The 23,275-nt window shown below is 39.7% G+C and overlaps 1 protein-coding gene and 1 pseudogene across 1 annotated transcript; both read right to left on the bottom strand.

Moving 5' to 3' along the window:
• Positions 1-6,198: 6,198 nt before the first annotated feature.
• On the bottom strand, positions 6,199-6,924 carry LOC121526126 (apolipoprotein A-I-like). Its single transcript, XM_041812510.1, has one exon. The coding sequence runs from the start codon at positions 6,922-6,924 to the stop codon at positions 6,421-6,423; it is 504 nt and encodes a 167-aa protein (XP_041668444.1). The 3' UTR covers positions 6,199-6,420.
• Positions 6,925-16,979: 10,055 nt separating this feature from the next.
• On the bottom strand, positions 16,980-21,391 carry LOC121515277 (annotated as a pseudogene).
• Between the last annotated feature and the right edge of the window lie 1,884 nt (positions 21,392-23,275).

Below are 23,275 nucleotides of genomic sequence, written 5' to 3'. Positions count from 1 at the left end.
GAAAAAAAATATTGTAACTCGGTATGTTTTGGGGGGTACTTGTACCTTTTGGAGTACATTTTTAAATCGGTACTTTTACTTTAACTTAAGTTTTAACCAGAATAACTGTACTTTTTACTTGAGAACAATACTGTTGTACTTTTTCCACCTCTGTTGACTGCACAGAAGCACGAAGTGATTCCTCATCAGATCCACAAACAGCAAAACTGGAGTGTTGATATCTCAGGGTTTAACATTTCTGAGCTGATTTGAACCCCTTAAGTGTAATTTTAAACTGCATTTTAAAATCTGGGTGGATGTTAGGGGGAAGTTCCCCATCATGCCCCTGGGAAAAGTGTTTAGATGTGTTTGCATATGGCCTGTTGTACAGTGATCCCTGTTGGGGCTCTTTTGATTATGTTTCCAATGGATTGTTGTTTTTTTGTTAGACACATTTACACCATGAGGGAAGTTATCCACTGAGTTAGAGTGTCCACCTGTAACTTTAGGTGTTCCTTAAGGATGTATAGTGTATATTCTTCATAGATCTTCAAGAGTAACTGGAGCTCTGTCATATTGGAAAAATATAACACTTCCAAAAATGACAACACACATAAGGACATAATTATTAGCCTCCCTACTTTATCTTGAGTATTTCCCAAGCGCTGTTAAACAGAGTGGAGAGTTTTTAACACAGCTTTTCCAAACATCCTAGTTTTATATTGGATGCTTATATTATTTTAATTTACACACAGAAACAAAATTATTTCACTGAAACCAAAAACTACCAGGTCAGAGTTATAAGCCCCCTTTAGAACTGACCTTTTAGTGGAGCCGTTAGTGTCAGAGCAGACAGGGAACCCAAAAATGTGAGTGATTTTGCAGATACCTGATTGATATAAATAAATGACAGCAGCTCATTAACTGTACTTTGTGACCCCACAAACACTTTCAGTGCATGTTAATTTATCTGAAAGCATTTGCACTGAAATTCCATGTTTATGAAACAAAAATATGATTAAGAAAACGTCGATTTTTTATTTTTCTGTCATTTCTGCTCATATAGTCATATATTGAAGTTAAGTAAACAATGGAAGAGCAAAAGAGCCAAGCCTAAGAAAAAAAGATAAATATATAGAGTCAAAAACACAAAAGAATTGCACTGCTTTTGCACTCCTAAACCTGTGCAAATGACAGGAAAAGATAGCTAATCCATGGCACATGTGCACAGGGTAAATCAAGCAGATTGATTTGCAAAGCAATAGCACCCTGGGTGTTTGTATCCTATTTGTGAGCATGTAAAAAAAAATGTATGTAATGTAAATGTAAATGTAATGTTCTCCTCACATGCAAATAGGCATCGGTGCAAACAGCAACTACTTTACAAAAGCCAGGACTGATTATTGTTGGTAGTAACAGAGTTGCAGATGAACCCACGTATTAAATCAATGACACGTTACAAAAACTTCACAACACTTTCTCTTTTTCTTACCTGCAGTTTCCACGTCTTTGCAGTCCAACTCTACTCTTGAACTCTTTAGTCAATGCTCTGCTTTCCTCAGATTGTACTGTGATCCGTTCATGGTGCATGTCAGAAGCACCACTCGACTCTGCTCTGCTCTGTATGTGATAACTGCTCATTTTTAAAGTATTTATTTTATTGTTTACATAAATGCACAACAGCAAATAAACCTTTGAAAGTCAAAGTAATCTGTTGTCTCAGTGTTGTTGTCATAGAATACTGAAGTTTATGAAAAGCTGATCCAGGGTGTTTTCAAAGTGTGTTGTAGGAAATACTTATACTTTCATCTATAACAGACAAAAAAGCTTTTAGTTCACACCCTCAGCTGATAAGGACACGTCACACTACCATCAGGTGACACTTCTGATGAAAACGGAAAGGTCGAAACGTGTAAAGGTATGAACTCAAAACTTTTTTTGTCTGTTATAGACGAAAGTAAAAGTATATCATTAAGCACAGACATAATGAACCTTTTTGGACTATGTGTTGTAGGAAACATCCATGTTATTCTTAGGCAACTACATCAATGAATCCCAAATTTATTCAGTAAAAACGCTTGAAAACGAGCCAAACTCGAGGACAGCATAAAGGTTAAAAAGCCATCATCGGGCTTAGGTGGGCTTCAGCGTAGAAAACTAATGAATGGGTAAAAAGGTAAACTACTCTACATCCAAGTCACAGATGTCAAACTCAAGGCCCGGGGTCCAAATCCAGCCCGTGGAACGGTAAAATCCCACCCGCAACATGATCTCATGTTACTGTGCTAACTGGCCCATCACTATGAGGTCTGCAGAAGTATAAAATGTGAACTTATCCTTGAGAATTTAAGATATTCTTATTAAGTCACAAAAATGTCTTACTTTGAGCATTTTAACTCCTAATTTTGACTTCTGGTATAAAACTTTGTGCTTTAAGATTCAGAATTCTAATTTTTACAAAGAACTCTGCATGATCAGACAAGTTCATCTTGTTGGATAGATATTTGTATCTCTCATATAGTTATTGAACTAAAAAACTCACAAGATATCTGCATTTTGAGTCATTTGACTTTGTAAATTAACCAGGAGACCGCCATGTTTTGGTCTGCGCTGGCACGGTGACGTCACAGTTCAGTGGTGTGATCCTCACTGCTCCTGTGCAGTAACCTGTTTCAGAGCGGTAGCCAGTGTTAGGGCTACATCTCAGAAACGCAGCACGTCTCACACATGGAGGACCCTAAAATTAGAGGTCTCTTCTATTTTATATTTGCACCATGAGCGGTTATCTGTCCATCTCGACAGGAAAATGATAAATACAGAGCCATATTTACCTTGTTGTAGCAAGTATTTATGTCCACATGGGTAGAAAATGTTTGAAATCTGTTTTTGTGATGAACCAGATGAAGGCCACGAGCTAAAATGCGTCTGTTTAATAAAGTTGTTCCCCGAACTTCTCTTCTTTATGAAAGTGATGTGCGGATCGATACTGAAATATCGATCCTTCCAATACCAGAGATTTATGTTCTAGAATCGATTCTCATGTGAAAATATCGATATTTTAACAACTGTGAACAAATATATAGTTTACCATTATCAGGAACACAATGGAAAGTAAAACTATCACGAACTTGTTGTATCATTCCCAGTTGGTAGGAACCACTTCTTCTTTCGCCTGTCAGTCACATGCGTAATACGGCTCTGTAAGAGCGTCACAGATTCACAGCGCAATGCTGCTAGCTAAAACGCATGATCGCACGTGGACATTTCAGAACCACAAACAGCAACGATATGGCACGTGATGTGTGTAAGAAGACAGTTAAGTATTGTGGCAACACCACAAACCCCGTTAAACACCTGAGAATCATAAAACAGAATATGATGAGGCGATCCAGAGAGCAGGAGAGGAGAGAGACAGGTGCTGCCAGGGCGAGACAGACGTCACTCGAGAGTCCTTTTAGTGCTGCGGGCAGACACTATCCAGGTGCAGACAGAGAGAATAATATATAATAATAATATAAGGATATAATATATAGGATAAAATAATAATATATAAGGAGCTGTTGGAGATGTGTAGCACTGCCCCTGAATTTTGGGAAAGTGATATATACGTCTGACTACTAGACTTGGGTTTTGTTTTAATGGTCAAACAACATGAGTTCCCTGCATTCTTAAAGCTACGGAATCCCATTCTATTCAAATGTTCATTAATAAATATGGTCATTAAATCAGTAATGAAATTAAGAAATGCCACAATAAACAACTGCATGAGTTCAGCTTGGAGTAAAATCTTTGTCCCTGAGATCACCTCACATCCATTCAGTAGGCCTAAATTTAGTCAGGTAAGGTTACCTGTAAAGTAAAACATTTAAAGGGGATTACATAGGCTATTCTGTCCTCAATGTGTGTGATTGTCCGTACACAAATCGACAGATAGCTAACAGACTGAAGAGACGTCAGAAGCTGGAGTAAAGTTGCAAGGTCTTTACTGTTGCTGTCATTCTCTTTCGTTTTATTTTTGTATAACTGAAATATACAAATAATTCTGTATCAGTTATATGATGCAATTAAATACACATCATACATGCATACAAAACAGCTGCTGCATAAATCTACTGTACAAGAATATCAATCAGAAATTAGGTTCATATATAACTGAAACACTACAAACAGTCATAAATTCAACATAAATCAGTAGCCGTGCTACATGCAAATTAAAGCTATCAAAACTAGCATAGGAAAAAACTAGCATCATGTACGGCTATCTCTCAGCATCATTAGCTCACTTCTAAATTTTGATTTATGGCAATATGAAACATAAACAACAGAGATGAATCAATATAATAAGCCACAAGTGAAAAACAAACTTACAAGCGATGCTTTCAGGAACGGGGAAGGAAAGAAAGGCAGCTGATGAAGCAGGCTGACCGCATGGCAATGTCTCCCAACCACAGCTCCTACTGTGACTCAGCTAAGTCATGTGACCAAATGAACCAATCAGATCTGATGGCAAACTACACTACAGAAATTCAATTACCTTAAATAACCAAAAGGGGGAGACAGATACTAAAAACATTACACTATTGTTATAACACATGACATAGGCTAGGTCTTACTAAAATATGCATAATTCTTGCAATAAAACAGCCATTGTGGGCTTTAAAAAACAAAGATACAACTGCTCGCTCTCAAATGTACGTCGCTTTGGAGAAAAGCGTCTGCTAAATGACATTGTAACATTGTAACATTGAAAAACATTTTATAAATAAGACTGATAATAACTTTGTATCTATAAAATACTTGTGCTATTTTCAGTCTGATTTCTTTTGACTGATGGTTAATGGAATATTTTAAAATGCAGGTATTGACAAACTTACGCAGTTATTATGACATTTATTTTATTTTCATTAAATTATGTATTTTACTTGCAATTTCAATGAGTCACATAACTTTTCATATATAATGGCAAGTGTATGAAAACTATTAATTCTTTAGTTTTAGTGTAGGCTGTTTTAAGAGTCTACACACATGGCTGAATCAAAATAAGATTAAGAATTCACGGAAAGTATTGGTATCGGATCAGTATCGACGATACCAGCCTGAATTTTACTTGGTATCGGATCGGAAAGGAAATCAGTGGTATCGCACATCACTACTTTATGAAGCTTTCTGTTTCCACACGGTTCAGGTAAAGATAACTGAAAGGACTTCCTGATTGCGCCTTTCAAATTAAAAGTCCACTTCAGCATTTCTTTGGAGAAGCTTCGTTCGTATGTACATAATACTTTTATTTTGAAAATCTCCAAGCACACCTCCACTATATAGTGAATTCCTCACTTGTAGGGAGTTTTATTGAGGTAAAACTTAGAAGAATGACAGAGCTTTGACAGCAGGGAGACAAAACCAACGCGCAGCAAACTCATGGCAGCAACAGCTGCAAGCAACAAAACCGTCTGAAAAACAGTCACTGCTTAGCGAGGAGAGGAGCGCTGCGGAACCGTAATGTCACACTAATGTGATGTGGATCAAAACATGGCGGTCTCCTGGTGAGTTTATGAGCTGATATGAACTCAAGATGTAGATATGTGGGATTTTTAGTGAGGATTTTAGTTAAATAAACATCTGAGACATACAAATATCTATCCAACAAGACAAACTTGTCTGATCATGCAGGGTTCTTTTTGAAGTATATTTTGACCTTTTTAAACAATTATTTTGTATTTTACCTCATATTTTCAACAGTAAACTTTGACTTCATAAGCCTTTTAGACTCACAATTTAACATTTTGAATCATATTTTGACTTTTAATTTAATGATTACAGATTTTATTTCATATTTTGACCTTTAAAGCTTATGATTGACTTATTCCTAAAGTATTTGCCATTAAAAAAAACATAATTTTTTGATTTCATGTTTTGACCTTTTTGAACTAATACATTTTCTTTTCTCAGAGTAGGAGCCTTTAAACTTATCTTTTTAACTTTTTAAATGTCAAAATCATTTATCATCAGCACTAAGTTGTTTTTTGGGGGGATTTTCATATTTTATTACCGGTGAAGCAAGGTTGACAGTTTATGGTTAAAAGTGTGACCCTGTTAGGCCCTAAGGGTGGTCCTGAATCCAGACTCTGGCCCTTGCTGTGATTGAGTTTGACACCCCTGATCTAAGTGATACATCCATTCAAATCATAGCCAGAGATCATGGTTGTAATAACAGTCAGATGTTTATTGATCTATTCCTCATCACAATAGAATCATTCGGACACATGATGGTAAATTCACATACATGAGAGAAGCTCGGCCTGACATGTAGAGAGTGAAGCATGTGGTTGTGTGAGTGTATTCAAAGGTTTGTTGAAAGTTGTCATGGAGATGAAGGTGGAATGGATTTTGGATATAGAAAGGTGGGGTTAAAAGAACAGAGTAGAGCGGATTTAGGGATGACTAACCAAAGATATCCCTCTTAATTTCCATGAGATTTTCAGCAATTTTTTGGCCGTGTGCTGTGACCTTCTCACGCAGGGATGTCCACTCTTCATCTGTGATCCGTCCTGCCCTCTCCTTTGTATTTCTTACAAAGTTCTTGATCTCAGTCTTGTATGCTTGGATGTAGGGGCCAACATGCTCCTTTGCTGTCTGCAACCATGTTTCCCCCCTTGACTTCAAAAATCCCAAAATAGGCATTAGGGCGTTCTTGGTTTCCTCCACATTACGTGGTACTAGTTCTCTCAGATTTTCCCCGATTGGCTCCAGCTTGGCCTTGAGGGCAGCCATTTCAGCTTCACTCCTTCTTTGGTATTCCTCAGCGATGGGTCCAACTATGGTCTGGTACTGCTCCAGGTGGCTGCTGAAAACTTCTTGTGCTTTTTCACGGTGGGGATCAAGCTGTAATTTAAGGTTATCAATTTCCGCCATAATGGATTCTCGCATTTCTGCTGTGGCTTCCATTACGGTGGTGGACAGCATCAGAAACGGTTCGGACAGTTTCTTGAGTTCCCTGGATCTTGTCTTGGATGTTTGCCTGTACCATTTGCAAAAGGGATTTGACCTGAGCACTGAGAGAAAAACAAAAGGGGGTGCAACACCATATAAGCACACTGTAAATAAAACCAACAATGAGCAACTAAAGGCTTTAAAAAGGCACCTCATGACAACAATACAGCAAACAATTTTTTCTGCAAGTATGAATAATAGAAAGTGAAACTACACAGGAAAATTGTCCTGACTTTACCTGATTTCAGGATTTATCACCCTCCAGGGCTGTGCCAATACGTTGTTTACCATGGGCCAAGTGGTGATCCACAGCCTCCTCAACTGTTGCATGTATACGGGTATGTCTTCAGCAGTCATGGAAGGGATGTGAGCAGCCTGTGAGCCTGAGGAGGGAAAAGGTAAAACAGTCAACTCTTAAAAAGATGCCAGGTACAAATTAAGTATTTAGTCTAGAGTTGTCCCGTTTTTCCCAGAATTGTTCTCTTTCTTTACCAGCTGTCCCGGGAAAAAAAAAATCTCTCCCAGGACACAATTTGTCCCGCTTTTTGGGGAAAATGCAAAAACCTCATTTGATTTCCTTCGTTCTGTAGTCTAGAAAGGTCCCCCGTGCTTCTATGGCTATTTAAAATTGTCTCTGTTTTCTTCCCGTCTATGTGTGTGTCACACGCACGCCAGCGCTCAAAGCGGCTCACGCAAGCAGGGAGGGAAAGTTGACCGAAGAGAGACAGCAAGCTGAATTAGCAGACGTCCACACTGAGGTCTTCTTTTCACCAAGTTTTAGCATCTTCATTTGAAATGGGAGGAGAGACGACTGACGAGGAAGGAGATGGAGCAAATACATGCAAGCCACCAGCACGGAAAAAAACAAGCCAAATTTTATGTTAATTTGGTCAGTCTGAACTGGTAATAATGCCCGAGCCCTCCATCCCAAACATTTGGTCAAGTGTCCCTTTTTTTAACAAATCCAAGGTGGCAACCCTAATTTAGTCTGATATTGCACCTTTCACAAAGCAAGTCATAAAGTTCTTTACACAACAATGCCATTAAAGAGCAGGACAACAAAAATTCATACAAAGAGCTACGATAAAGCAGAAATAGTCAGACTGTGCAAAATCACATCAAGAGGTCAGAGGCCAATTTAAAGAGATGGTTTTGAGCCACTTTTGAAAAGCCTCCACAGATCACTGCCACAATCTCAAAGGCACAAACACCTTTGGTTTTAAGTTTGACATGAGGGATAATGACACAAGTGTGGAGAAAGAAAGGCTAGAGCAATGAAAACAGCTAAAAACTGGTAGGGGTCCCTAAAATGCCTCAGCCTTGTGTCCAGTCAGCAGTAAACAGTCCAGTAGCCTCCTGATGTTAGTCCCATGGCCCAGCGGTTTGGTCAGGCCTGCAGTGGGGGAGGGGTGAAGCCTTTTCACCCCCACCATGTCCTGATTTTTGCAGCAGAGAGTTGTGATAAAGTGTGCGTGCCTCCTGTCCTTCCCCACTCCACCCAGTACTCTGGTGGCCGCTTCTTTTAGCACAGTAGCCCAGACAAACAAACTGCTGTCCGTGCTCTCTCGCAGCATCTTCCTCCTCTGCCCACTCTGCTCTCCTTCTGCACTCCTGCAGAGCGCGCCACACCACCCTGCCCCATTTACTCTCCAGAACCAAAGAATTCAGAACTCACCGACGGCCAGCAGAAGGGCCAAAGTGAGAGCCAGGTAGTTCATGATGGGGGTCTGGAGCAGAGAAAGGGGGCAACAGTTATAACACATGACATTTCAAAGAAGTCTTTACAATGCAAAGAAATTTACCAAACTCAGATAAATCATGGAAGTGTGCGTCTAATAGATCTTGTAGCTGAAGTGCACTGCTATTGAGCGTGTACGCTTATCCTTGCATTTGTCCAGGTAAGATCTCACTCAGCATATGGCTGCCTGTTAAAAGAGCCTGTAATCTGTGCAGATTAGGCTTAGTTACAATAAGAAAGAGGGCTCAAGGAGATTTGTTCTGAACTGCTGCATAATCCTGATCCAGGCTGTAAAGTCAGTCGCAGTCAAAGAACTAACAACCTGTATCTCTGATTCTACTGACAACCTGGAAGAAGGAATGATCCAAATACTCATAAATGTTAAAATCTGACTACAAGGGGAATATCATCATCCCAAAGTTATAACTATAAACAATCAAACATATAAGATACAAGGAAAAGAAACTCTTCCTCCTCAAAAATCCAGCAGCTGCTCTTCTTACCTGGTGGAGCTCATAACGAGACTGGAAAACTCCAACACGAGCCGAGTTTTTATAATGACCGATGGAGGGATGGGTCTACGTATGGGGAGGCAGCATCTATCCATGGCAGTGGATCTTAGCCTCAAAGCGACACCCTCATGGAGAACAGGTTAGGAGGTCAATGGTTACCTTCAACACCAATAACTCTTATCAGGACTGTGCATGAATCAGGACTTTGATTTAATTTGACCTTGTTATGAAGCAATTGTAGTAATCTACCTCCTGAAGACTTTGGCATGTTTTGTGCTGTCAAAGAACTTTTTCATTTGACTCCATGCCAAAGTTTCTCTTGCGTGTAGACATAAATGCTGCTAGTTATGTGTAAAAACAGTCATGGAAGCATCAAATCAAATCAAACTTTATTTATATAGCACATTTCATACACAGGGCTACACAATGTGCTTCACAGTCAAAAACAAGTGATGGCAACAATCATTGTATTGCAAATTAGGAACAAGATATACAGATTCCGAGCAGAGGTAAAAGCTCAACATGTACACCAAAATGATCCACACAGATTAGATTACACAACATGCACACTAACACACATACTGAAAGCAGGCAGTGAAATCTAACTGTAAATTGATGCAAAAAGTAACGTTTTCAATCTGCTTTTTAAAGTATTTAGTGTTGGAGCCCCTCTCAGGTCTGCAGGCAGGGCGTTCCATTTACTAGGGGCATAAAAACTGAAAGCAGCCTCTCCTGCCATGGAACTTATATGTGGAACAGTCAAAAGGCCGCTACCTGCAGACCACTTCTAACTGTTGTATAACTTATCAGCATGTCTCTGATGTACTAAGGAGCAAGGCCATTCAGTGCTTTGTGGAGGGATTTTAGGACAGGACTGATGTGCTCAAACTTTTTCGTTCTGGTCAGAACTCTAGCAGCAGTATTCTGAATAAGCTGTAACCATTGAACAGAAGATTTTGGGAGGCCAGTAAATAAACTATTACAGTAGTCCAGTCTACTTGAAACAAATGCATGAACTATTTTTTCTGCATCGGATGCTGACAGAAAGTCTCTAATTTTTGGTATGTTCTTAAGATGATAAAATGCAGATTTTGTGATTTGATTGATGTGGCTTTTGAAATTTAAATTTCTGTCCAATATTACCTCCAAGGTTTTTTGCTTCATTATTAGTGTTTAAGCAGCAGTGCTTTTGCCGACTTTTTAGAGGGGAGAAGGCCTTTCTAATTTTCATCTCAGGTCCCTTAAAGTAAGTCAGTCATTTTCCTCTGCTTATGCCAAAAATCATACCAACAAACCCCTCCAGTCCTCCTCCTCTGTCGCTGGGTTAATGCAAAAATTTGCCCCATCTAGCAGGTATGCAAAGACAAAATATGAAAGCAACAGGTTTCAGTGAGGTTTTGAGTTTTAAAATTCTAACTCCCTGAAGATTAACAGTTCTCTGAAAATACAACCTTAACAAACACTTACAAGATTTGTAAGTCCTGCCATAGTTTGAGTGACTACTGTGGGCTATTTGGTGCTACAGATCTCCTGAGTCTTGAATGCAGCTGTGAGACTAACAATCTCAGGCAATTTCCAATGTCCAGCTTTGATTTGTTTTAATTGCAGCAACAGCAGAAAAAAAAACAACGTCATACGTGTAGGATACAAGAAGAGAGAGTGGCCAAGGCTCTCAATGGCATTGTTGAATCTGAGGAGACATCAATGAGCTGCTGCTGTTCTGCAGTGCTGAAGTCATCAGCTTGTGTTGTTCAGGCCCCGTCCACACAGCGACGAAAACGATATATTGCCATTTCGTTTTGAAAAAGTTTTCTGTAAAGATGGGATTGTTTCAGGAAATATCCGGAAAAGCACGGAACCACTGAAAACAACTGAAAGCGCTGTAGTGCACATGCCAAGCCTGTCCATGGCGCTGTGTTGCTGCCACGGAAATGCACCAAAAGAGAAGAAGATCACAGAAAACTGGCACAAACTTTCTTCTAGTTGCCCTTCTGGTTGTTCCCCGTGTTGGATTTAAGAACATATGGTGTGTGCATTTTGCGGTGGTGATAAAGGAGCATCAGATTTTGCTGTAAAAGCCATAACAAGCTCAGTAGCTTCTGCAGCACAAACACAACCGTGTTACCTGCCATCGTTGTTTTGGCCAGACCCCCACAGGCGTCTTAAGAGAGCTACGCAACGTGTGACGTAATTGTTCCAAGAAAGATGCGGCTGGCTGTCCCCACAGAGACAAAATGGAAGTCATTTATGGATTTGTGCGCTCTGGGACCCATTTCCAAAAAGTATCATTTACAGTCACCCAAAACACTGTTTCCATGTGGATGAAACGCCAATACGACAAAAAACTTTGCGTATACTCTTTTCCCAAACTTTTTAGCCCACAATCCCCAAAAAAAGGTGCCAGAGAACAGGGACCCACACTGTTCCTGAAAATGTTTGACACGTTGTTGGACCGTAAATACACATCACTAAATAAAATAATTAGGTACAGACCCACATTTTCAGGACATTATTCTGATTTTAGCATAAATTTCACCAAGTGACCATGTTCTTATTTTACATTTATATAAGTCCATGCATGTATTCTTCTAAAAATTGGTAAAATATATGATTTGAAATAATTTTATCATATTATTTTTCAGGAAGGCATCTGGTAAAAACCCTCCCAGAGTCCCTAGTGGATCTTTATGAGGGCTTTCGCTTTTCTTAGATACAAGTGTGGAGCAGGGGCTAAGGAAAAAAGGCTGCTTGGCTTTCACATGGGGTGTTTGCAAACTCCAAGTAGGGTGTCATGTGTTTTGCACTAAGGAGAGGCTTCTATCTAACTGCTCTGCCATAAGCTCAGATCAGCAGAGGGCTGCAGTGATGGTTGTCCTTTTGGAACTTTGTCCCATCTCCACATAGGATCTCTGGAGCTCAGTCATAGGTATTTCAGACTGGCAGGGCTATGTGCCGGTTCCAGTTCCTGAACCTAATTTTGAACCGGCCGGCGTGTTCAAACCAAGAAAAAATTGTTTCTGAACCTGAAAAGTTTGTTCTCAGCTGGAACCAAAAAAAACTGTTTCTTTCTTGGGAACGGTGACATCATCAGTGGGCGTGTCACTTTCTAGGTTGTGAAGTTGAACAGAAAATGGGGAAAAAGTGGTCTGCTGGGTAGAAAAAATGTTTAATTTGCAGTCTGGGCATTGGCAGAATTCCAGGTGGAGCTGGAGAGTTGTACAAGGAGGGACAAGTTGTATGCCGAACTTGTGGAAGAGATAGCGAAGGTTGGATTCACCTGAACACCAGACCAAATAATTAACTCAAGAAACTGAAGAAGGAATAGGACAGCAGGAAAGACTTGGGCAAAAGTGGAGCTGGAGGTGGTGAAACAAGTCTGTCATGTCCTCCCACTTTACTTCTGCTTAAATGGTGTGAATGCGGTCTGGTTCACCAAAAAGAACCAAGGTTCTGAGACTCCAGAACAGAACGAGAGCCAGAACCAGATCCGTGTCTGTCTGAAAGCACTCTCAGAGGGACCATCAGGTTCTTGGTCACCTCTCTGATTAAGGCCCTTTCTCCTAATTGTTCAGTTTGGGTGGCTCTTGGAAGAGTCCTGGTTGTACCAAACTTCTTCCATTTGAGAATTATGGAGGCTACTGTGCCCCTGAGAACCTTCAAGGCAACAAACTCTCTTTTGTAGCCTTCCCTGGATCTGTGCAACAATCCTGTCTCTGAGCTCTCCAGGCAGTTCCTTTGACCTCATGGCTTGGTTTTTGTTCTGATATATAGGAACGTGCCTTTCCAAATCATGTCTAATCAATTTGATCTACCATAGGTAGACTCCAGTCATGGTGTAGAAACATCTCACAAAAGATCCAGAGAAATTAAAGGAACCTGAACTAGGTTTCAAGTGTTTTTGCAAAGGTCCAAATATTTGTCATTTAGAAATTTCATTTTTTTGTCACAATACATTTCTAAAATTCAGTTTTCACTTTATCATGATTCAGTACTGAATGTAGAATGATATAAAAACATTTTTTGACATTGGCATCAAGCTGCATCATAGCAAAATTGACAGAAAGTAATGGAAGTCTGAATGCACTGGATGTGCCCACAGGCAACAGCAGTTTTCCGTCATTCAGTAAAGAAATTTTAGACAATGACGCAATTCTTGAAGGGCAGGGTACTGAAGTTTTCTTCAGCTACAATTTATAACAGTGTGTGGGAGAGCAAAGCCACAGTTTAAAGTTTTGCAGCGTTGGCGAACGGCTCTGATAGGACAAACAGAAGACAGTGATTTAGCGCTATGAATTCACCAAATTTTTACTCGTTATACCAAATAAACAGAGTTATCTTGAAAAGGCAGAGTTTTGATGCAGTTTCCAGTAACAAAGGTTGGTGAGTGTGTGTTGATCCATAGGCTAGTTTAAACAAAATAGTGTGTGATGCTGTATGTTTGCCTATCACCAGAGGGCTTTGTCACCAGGTTTTGTGTATTTTGATGGCAAGAAATGATCAGTACATACAAATATTTGACAAGTGGGCTCAGGTGTGTTTTGTCTACCTCCGAACCTGGCTCTGCTTTTGACTCTCCCCATGTGCCTTTACTCCTTCTTGGCTGAGTTTCTGCTGTTACCTAACAAAAACACATGCAGTTTAGAGAAAGTGGCTTATTAATCACACAGAAAACAGCAAACCTCGTCTTGAATTTGGACTTGCTTTGTGGTGCTTTCTTCATCCTAGGTGACGATGGTGTTATCCAATGCACTGACTGCCACTTTGTCTCAGGATTGTATTTGAAGGCCCAAGTTTGGTCTTATGTTGTCACTTCTTCTGAAAAAAAAGAAAAGTGGTTTTCCTTCAATTTATTCCAAAGTGTCTCCACAAATTGGCCAGTTTTCCTTTTGATTAGGGGGTTGAAGTTTTGGGACAAATTTGCCTCATTTTGACATCTAACAGAAGTAAAAATACCCTAAACCTCATTCTTTTAGCCTGAAATTTGATGACTTTTCCAAAAATAATCCAGAACACGCAAAAATAAAATACAGAAAAATTCAACACTTTTGTACAGGTGCTACAAATGTTTGCCCACTGAGGCCTTTTCAGGTCAAATTTGACCCATATCTACTGAGACAGATTTTAGATCTACCAGTGTGGGTTAAATTGAAAAAAAAAAAAAATTGGTTTTAGGGGATCTTGAAACTGTGAAACTATACAGGCCATGATTGTGAATATTTTTTATTGGGCAGTGGTGACAGAGTTCAGGGGGGACCTCGACAAGGACTGTCTGTGCCTCCCCCTCATTTACCCAGGTTCATGCAGGGACATGACCTTGCAACGCCGACTGATTGGCCAGACTCTGTGTTAGCTCTGGGAGTAGCTGCAGTTTTATCACATTTCTTTACACACAAAAGAGCAACAAACAGCTTTGGAAGCTTTTCATGACAGAGATGTTTCTGCTCTTCTGCTTACCTGCTTTAGCATGAGTTTGCAAGAGTTACAGGGGAAGAGGGGCAGGAGGTGTAGTGTGGGTCTGTGTATACAATGGGAGCTGGTGGAGCGGTTAGCTTGGCTGTAGCATTGGTAAATCGGCATTTTAATCAGAACTGGACCACATTTATTTATTCAAACAAGAGCAAAAAGCCACACTGTAAGCTCCTCTTGGCAGAGAGGCTGTTTTGTTTGTTACACATCATAATCCACAGCTCCTAAACTACAGTAGTGTTTACTGGTAGGTTTGTTGCAGAGCTGCGTGCTGCTACATTACATTTTGTAACTTTGATTGATGAATGTGACAGACAGAACGTTCATCCAATCACCTTTCAAGATTATTTTTAAAAGCCCTGTCTTTCCCAAATGCCTTGATGCCCCCTGCATGTCAGGTTAGCAGGGACATACACCTGCTGGTCTTTGAAGAGGCACGGAGGAGTCTTAAGGCAAGACTGATCATATATGGAGCACAAAGGGAACAGAAGCTGAGCCAGTGTTAATTTCGTCGACTAAAACTATTCGTCGACAGCCTTTTTTTCCATGACAAAAACTAGACTAAGACTAACAAAAAATAGATCTGTGATGACTAAAACTGACAAAAAGTAAGTTTAGTTTTCATCAAGATGACTAAAATTAGACTAAAATGTAATTTAGTTTTGTCAGACATTCAAAATCCATGATATTTCTCCACTGTGGGTAAATCTGTCTAAATACAATGCATCTGTAGCTATTCTGCCTCTCAGCTGTAGAAAGCAGGACCCCAGAGAACACAGCACCATGATTTGGTACTAGATTTAGCCATATCAGGCCCCCAAAGCTTCCTGTCTGGCCCCTGAAAGATCATTAAATTCAGAAAAGAAGATGTGGTTTTAAGAGTATCCTTTGGCTTTAAATGTCTGCAGCTGTTCAATCCATCCCACAAACAAATAATATTGAAATAGTTTTAGAAAGACTTGGATTTGATCTGTTTTACTGAAATTTACTTTAATGATTAGTAGATATTTTAAAAGGGTTAAGGTTGGCAGAAGTGCTGCAAAAATGACTGGATAAAGTGGCTAAAAGGGGTTAGAGAGTAGAAAAAATGGGTGATAAGTGGCAAAATGGGTTATGGAGTGGCAAAAAGGACAAAAATTGGCAGAAAAAGTTGTGAAAAGAGGTTAAAATGTGGCAAAATTGGTAAAACAGAAAAAGGCAAAAGTATCAACAATTGGTTACAAATGACAGAAAAGGTAATGAAGAGGAGTAAGAGGAAATGGATAAGAGTGGCACAAAGGGGATAAAACATGCAGGAAAAGTGTTTTAAAGGTGTTAAAATCTTGCAAAATTGGTTTAAAGAGGCAAAAAGGGGCAATAAGTATCAAAAAGGGGTTAAAAGTTTCAAAAATCAGTTAATACTAGTACTAAATCACAATTGGGGAGGGCCCATTCTCTGGGATTTTCAGGGGCCCAGCCGACTCTGTTGTCAAGCCTGTCTCCTTGTGGCCTGGTGAATTATAGATACAGTAATGGGACAGAACACACTAGTAATTCCTAAAACACCCTGCGTTTTGAAAGAAAATCTAATACTACTACAATTACATTTCTTTCAGACCAAAATATTTATTTAATTTTGGTGTATTTGAAAGTCCGGCCCCCAGAGTTTCTGTCCAGACTAAAGCTGGCCCTTGTGCAAATGTACCTGGTAACCCCTGCCATATGGGTTTATTTGGTTTAACCTGCACATTTCTTCATTATCTGACTTTTAAATTATTATTGTCTGCATGTATTGCATTGTGTTTGATTCTGTATCTTTTCCTTCTTTTTCATGATTTAAAGTCAAACTGTACATTACTGTGGCTGCAGAGATGTGGCAGTGTTTCATCTGAAGTTTACTTTAAAGGGGCTTTAAGGAAGAATTGCATAACAGGAAGTATGTGGAACTTTCACTGTTGTAAGGCTGTTTTTAAGGTGTCCACTCACATATCACTGATAGAAAATAAGTATCTTATATTGGCTTCAACAAGTAACAGCCACTTCTGCTTTTTGACAACTGCATTCTTAAACCATAAAGACTTAGCTTTACCTGTGTTTTATTTTGGTAAATTTGATCCTGCCCTTCAACAGTTTGAATAACTCGTAGTTTTTCAGTGTTAATCTTGCATGGGAGATATTTTACTGAAACAAAGTGATTATGCAGGTATGCAGAAGGACATCTTGTGCTTCTGTGTAGATAATACATGAATGGAGAACAAGGTTAATTATTCTACATCTAAGTAATAAACTGTTCAAATCATAGTCAGAGATCATAGTTGTAAAAACAGTCAGATGTTTATTGATCTGTTTTTCAATCATCACACAGAGGTTCAGACACTTGATGGTGAATTCACACACATGAGAGCAATATGCCATGACATGAATAGTGAAGCATGTGAGTGTGTGAGTGTATTAATGCCTGCATGTCAAACAAAGTAAGATGTTTGCATGGGAGAAAGCATTAGAGTCTCGCCGTTGTGCTTCATGAGACAGGAGTTAGCTTCATTTTGGGAGGCTTTTGTCGGGGAAGCTGGAATGGAAAGGAAGGTGGAATGGATTTTGGACAGATGGGGAAAAGGAACCAAGGTAGAAGATTTAGGCCTTGTTGATGGCAGCAACAATGTCTTCCATGATTTCCTTGAGTTTTCCAGCTACTACCTGGGCCTTTGGTGCAACCTTCCCGCGCAAGTCTTCAGCGTTGATGTTACGAGCCTGCTCCATTGCACCTGTCATGTAGTTCTTGATTTGCTCCTTGTATTCTTGGACGTAAGGGCCAGCACTCTCCTTTGCGGCCTGCAACCATGTTTGACCCTTGGCCCTCACAGACTCGATGATGGGCATCAGGGCACCCTTGGTCTCCTCCCAGTTGGTTGTTATTTTTTCTTTAAGCTCTCCCATGACTGGCTCCAGCCTGGCCCTCACGGGTTCCATTTCAGCTTCGTGCCTTTTCTGGTACTCCTGGGCAATGGGCTCGATCATGGCACGGTACTGGTCCATGTGCTGCTGGACAACTTGGCGCAGGTGTTCACGTTTGGGCTCAAGATCAGTTTTCAGGCTTTCGATTTCTTGCGCGATAGATTGACGCATGTCTCTTGTGGCTTCGATCGCAGTGGCAAGAGCACCGCCAGTCATCATAGGCTGGACGTGGTTTCCTGAGTGTCCTTGATCCTCTGGTATGTGTTCTGCACATGATTTTTCAGCATGTCCCTGAAAGAGGAAATGCCACACTATTTAAGCATACTGTAAAAAAATCCTCCATGAGTAACAGAAGTCTACAGGACTATATGAAGGGATATCATGCAAAGAGATGTTAACCACAGTGGGACTGGAGAATAAAAGACATGGCATTACCTGGTTTCAGCATGGTCAATCTGTTCCAGAGCTCTGAGGGTACTGTCTTTGACAATGTCCAGGTACATATTCATAACACTCCTAGCATGGTTTAATGCTGAGGGTGCATCATCAAAAGACATGGGCGCAGCCCGGGAGCCTGTAGAGGAAATAAAACAAAAGATATAGAGAAAAAAAAAAAACAAAGACTCTAAGAAGATGGCAGGAAAATAAATTGCACTTAAGAAGATATTAGGGCTGTCAAGATTAATCTTACTAACAGGGATAAACTCAGATCCATTATTAGCATGGCTGTGATGGCATTTGTGATTGTGCGCTTAGCCCCCCAACAAAAATGTCAAGACGTTCAATCAAATGAGATACGTAGCATCCTGTGATTTCAGTGAGCAATGCCTCTTTAAGATGGACTTGCTGGTTGTGTCGGCCATAGACATTATATACGTAGACACCCCATTGGCCAGTGGGCCGTACGTCAACGCCGCCGTCATTTTGCCAGAGGCATTCCTGGGCAAGATGCCTCACTCCTGTGCTGCATGGGGCTGACAAGATGGCATGGAATAACATTTCAAACAATAACAAAACCCTTCATCCCCTATATACTTGAATTTGTTTATGGAACGGTCTTGCCTCTGGAAATATGGCGGACATGCTGACGTATAGCTGCAGTGGGCAAACACAGTCAGTGAGGTGTCTACGTATATAATTGTCTGTGGTGCCGGCCAGGAAGCTAGGCTGTACACTGTAACAGGTGGGTACAGTTTCTCCCTAGAATTTAGTGCGTTCTTTTTGTAAAAATGGACCACAAAGCAACGTTGGCTCAAACATTTTTACTCCCAAAAATTTAAAAAGCATTTTATTTCATACCCTGAAAGCCTGTGTTGTTTTGTGACTATGCAATGAAAGAGAGCAAAACTAGTAGCCAAAGCCATGGGAAAATAGTGACCAAGAAAGAAGAGGTTTTCTAGGTAAAAAATAAAATGATTCTAAAGTTTTCAATTGTGCATTGGTTTGAGGCAACATCTTTTGGCCCATTTTTACCAAAGACTCCCTAAACTCCACAGAGAAACTGTTCCAATCTGTTATGCTGTATATCCTAGCATCCTGGCCAGTGCTAATTTCGTTGACTAAAACTACGACTAAAACTATTCATTGGCAGCCTTTTTTCCATGACAAAACTAGACTGAAGCTAACGAAAATAGATCTGTGATGACTAAAACTGACCAAAACTAAACTAAAATGTAATTTAGTTTTTGTTAGACTTTCGCTGATCTGTGATATTTCTCCACTGCGGGTAAATCTGTCAAAATGCAAATGCATCTGTATCTATTCTTCCTCTCAGCTGTAGAAAGCAGGGACCCCAGGTTTGGCAGAGTGCAGAGAACACACTACCATGATTTGGTACCAGATTTAGGCAAGAAAATAAATGCTTGTACTAAAAGTTCAGACTAAAATGTGAGGACTTTATATGGACTAAAACTAGACTAAAATGTTTTGGAGTTTTTGTCGACTAAAACTAGACTAAAACTAAAAAGGACAGAAATGACTAAAATGTGACTAAAACTTAACATATTTTTGTCCAAAGACCAGAACAAAAACAGTTGCCAAAATGAACTCTGTCTCTAAGGCCACTCAACCACTGATCTTTAGATGTTTGGTTTTATTCGTGCACAGTTGTTGTAAACAGCTCCACTAGTCCTTTAAAATTAAAAGTTGAAGACAATCATAAATTAATTAACACATCAATGTAGCCCACCTTGGATGCTGGATTGGCTTAAAATGATTAATAATTTAATTTTTATTGGGTTTTAGGTACTAGGGTGTCGTCTAGGACTTGAACATATGTAGTGGGGACTCAACTTGGACTAACCTCTGATTTTTCTTTGGTGCATCAGACTTGAACACTCAGGACTCGGGACTCGAGGTTTGGTGGCCTGACTACAACACTGCTCTGAATGCCCTTTACTTCAGAACTGGATTTAACAACAGTGATTCTTCCTCTGTTAGCTCAGAAACACAGTGTCTAAGATCGGCTGTTTGTTGTAGTTTATAAAATATAGTAATGTGATGCAATCACACAGGATAAGCAAAATCAGTTTAAACAAATGCAGACATTTCTGAAGGTAGGCATGAAGCTGCTGCATGACAGCAGCAATAAAAACATGTTTATTTTCTAAATTCCATACAAAAATGTAACATAGTGCTCTATGGCTTCATGTACGCATACTTTTAACTAGAGTTTCCAAAGAACCACACGTACTGTCCATGATCAATAAACTAGTGATCAATCTTCTTTTGCTCTCCAATTAGGTGTTGAGGTTCAGTCTGTCACCCCTGCATCACTACAGGTTATCTCCTGTTAATGTTCAAGTGTTTAAGACAGCAGCAGAGAATTATAATTTTCTCTAAAAAATGCCTTATATTGATTAACATGTGAAGCTATAGTTCACAATTGGATATAACATAGACATTCTGTCTATTTAGCTCTTATACACTCACTAATCCACTGTTTGTACTAGCAAGTTTCGACTTTTTTCTTGAAATTGCATTTCAACTTTAGTCTAGAAATTTTTATTTTATTCTTGATTTGCCCTTTAATGTTTTTTCCTTCACGGGTTTAACTTATCCTCTTCTGTAAAGAAGGTTCCAGGTAGAATTATTTGAACTATCATGTTATGATGAACTAAGATGTTCATACAGGTAAAGACTCTTTGTTTACGCTCCAGAACCAAAGAATTCAGAACTCACCGACAGCCAGCAGGAGGGCGAGAGCAAGAGACAGGTACTTCATGATGGCGGTCTGGAGAGGAGAAAAAGGGAAAATGGTTATTGTAAAATTCAGCAAACACAAAGAAGTTTTTACAATGCAAAGAAATGAGCAACACTCAGATAAATAATGGAAGTGTGTGTGTCTAAAAGGCCCGGTTACAATGAGAGACAGAGCTCAAAATGCTTCATCCTGATCCAGGCTGTAAAGTTCAATCACAGTCAAATAATTAACAGCCTGTATCTCTGATCCTACTCATCATCTGGAAGCAGGAATCATTGAAATAGTGCTAAAATTCAACTGCAAGATGAACATTATCAAAGTTACAGCTACATACAATCAAATCCATCAGTGACACAGGGGTTAATATTTCACAAGCTAATGGAGAGACAGAAATAAAGCTGTTCTGAAGTATTTTTCCTTCCTCCTCAAAAACACAGTAACAGTAACAACAGCTGCTCTTCTTACCTGGTGGAGCTTGTGACAGGACTGGAGAACTTCAGCATCAGCAGAGTTTTTATGGTGACCGATGGAGGGATGGGTCTACGGATGTGGAGACAGCGTGTCCCCATGGCAGTGGACCTCAGCCTCAAACCCTCACCCTCATGGAGAGTGGGTTGGGAGTTCAATGGTCACCTACAGGGCAAACAATCAACCAGAGCACAAACACCAACAGTCCTTATCAGCACCAAACATGAATCAGGACTTTAGTAGAGGTTTATGTATTAAAATCGGTGGTTCAATCTGCCTCTATCTATGAGTAATACGTATCAAGAAGGTTTGAACATTTTTTGTGCTTTTAAAGAAATTTCTAACTTGTCTCATTTTGTTTTGGACATACTTCTGACAATGATTTTTCTGCAATAATCTAAACCATTATAGTTGTGTCACAGGCTGATAAAATGACAATGAAACCGACTTTAGATTACAAAGTGGCCTGAGACAACAAGCGCCTGATTAAAACTTATGTAACTATTTTTAACTTGTAGTTTATTTGAATGAATAACCGTATTTTGAACAATATAAAAATCTAAAACAACATACAAAAATAAACAAAATTGAGTGTGTCTGAAGAGGAGTAGGTAGAAGTGTAGGTGTAGCACAAGGAGCAAAAAGGAGATCCGGGCCCATGTAGGTGATGGTGGGAGGGTGCTTGAGAAGCCTGTGTGTTCTATAAATTTGACTTTTTTAATAATAAGGATCACTATTGAATCAAAAGTGACTACATGACATGGTCAACAGACTGAAGTTTGCATCAAATACAGAAGTAAAGAAATACATTTATAGTACTGTAGACTTTTCTGAATATATATTGACAGTGGACAGAAAGCAAGGAGAGGATGATGGAGGAGAAGAAAGCAGTGAGCCAGAAGAAGACAACGGAGGAGAAGAAAGCGGCAATGGAAAGCAAGTTGAGGATGATGGATGTGAAGAAAGCCAGGACAGAGAGCAAGAAGAGGATGATGGAGGAGAAAAATGAAAAGGACAAAGAACAAGATGAGGATGATGGCGGTGAGGAAAACAGGGACAGAGAGCAAAATGAGGGTGATGGAGGTGAAGAAAGCAGAAGAGGATGATGGAGGAGAAGAAAGCAGCAATACAAAGAAAAAAGAGAACAATGGAGGTGAAGAAAGCAGGGACAGAGAGCAGGAAGAGAAGATAGAGGAGAAGATGGCAAGGACAAAGAGCAAGAAGAGAATGATGGAGGTAAAGAAAGCAGGGACATAGAAAAAGTGAGTATGATGGAGGTGAACGAGGCAGGGATGGAGGTCAAGGTGAGGATAAGAGAGGTGAAGAAAGCAGGGATACAGAGCAAGGTGAGGATGATGGAGGTGAAGAGCAGGGACAGAGAGCAAGATGACTAAAAGGTCAAAATACGGGATTGCAAGTCAAAGTTAGGAGTTAAAAAGGTTAAAACCTGAGATAAAATTCAAAATAATGACCTATAAATATATCTTTTTTAATGATAATATGACATAATTTTGCTGGCCCGGTATAAGTGTCCACAGGCTTGATTTTGCCCATGGGCCTTGAGTTTGACACCCCTAACTTAAAACTATCCATCCTCCTCCTTGGTAGATGAAAAGAAACCCCCCTCAACTCGTCATTTCTATCTGTGAAACACTGTGTTTTTTCGACTGTTAACTGTGTACAGGCTGAGGTGGTGCAATGTTATAAAAGGATTCTGTTGAGATATTTTTTAATGACACCTATTTTTACAGAAATCAACAGTGCTTTTAGGAAGCATTTCTATTGACGCTTTCGATGTTTTTCCAGCTTTTGTTACACATTGATGACATGAGTTTGTATGTGGGCGGCTGGAACAAATGTTACGCAAGGAACACAAACCACTTGGCATCAAGTGATTTCCACGTATTAATGACAATCATTAACCTGATACAGAGAAGGCAACATTTTCTTTCTTCCTATGAATATACAGAACCAGTCAGAATCAAA

The sequence above is a fragment of the Cheilinus undulatus genome, linkage group 2 (assembly GCF_018320785.1).
Source record: "Cheilinus undulatus linkage group 2, ASM1832078v1, whole genome shotgun sequence".
In the NCBI taxonomy this organism is placed as follows: Eukaryota; Metazoa; Chordata; class Actinopteri; order Labriformes; family Labridae; genus Cheilinus; species Cheilinus undulatus.
The sequence above is the reverse complement of the archived record's forward strand: the minus strand, read 5'-3'. Positions and strand labels throughout refer to the sequence as shown.

Bases quoted from the DNA above. Each gene is read 5' to 3' on its own strand.
- LOC121526126 (XM_041812510.1), bottom strand. From the start codon at position 6,924: ATGGAAGCCACAGCAGAAATGCGAGAATCCATTATGGCGGAAATTGAT.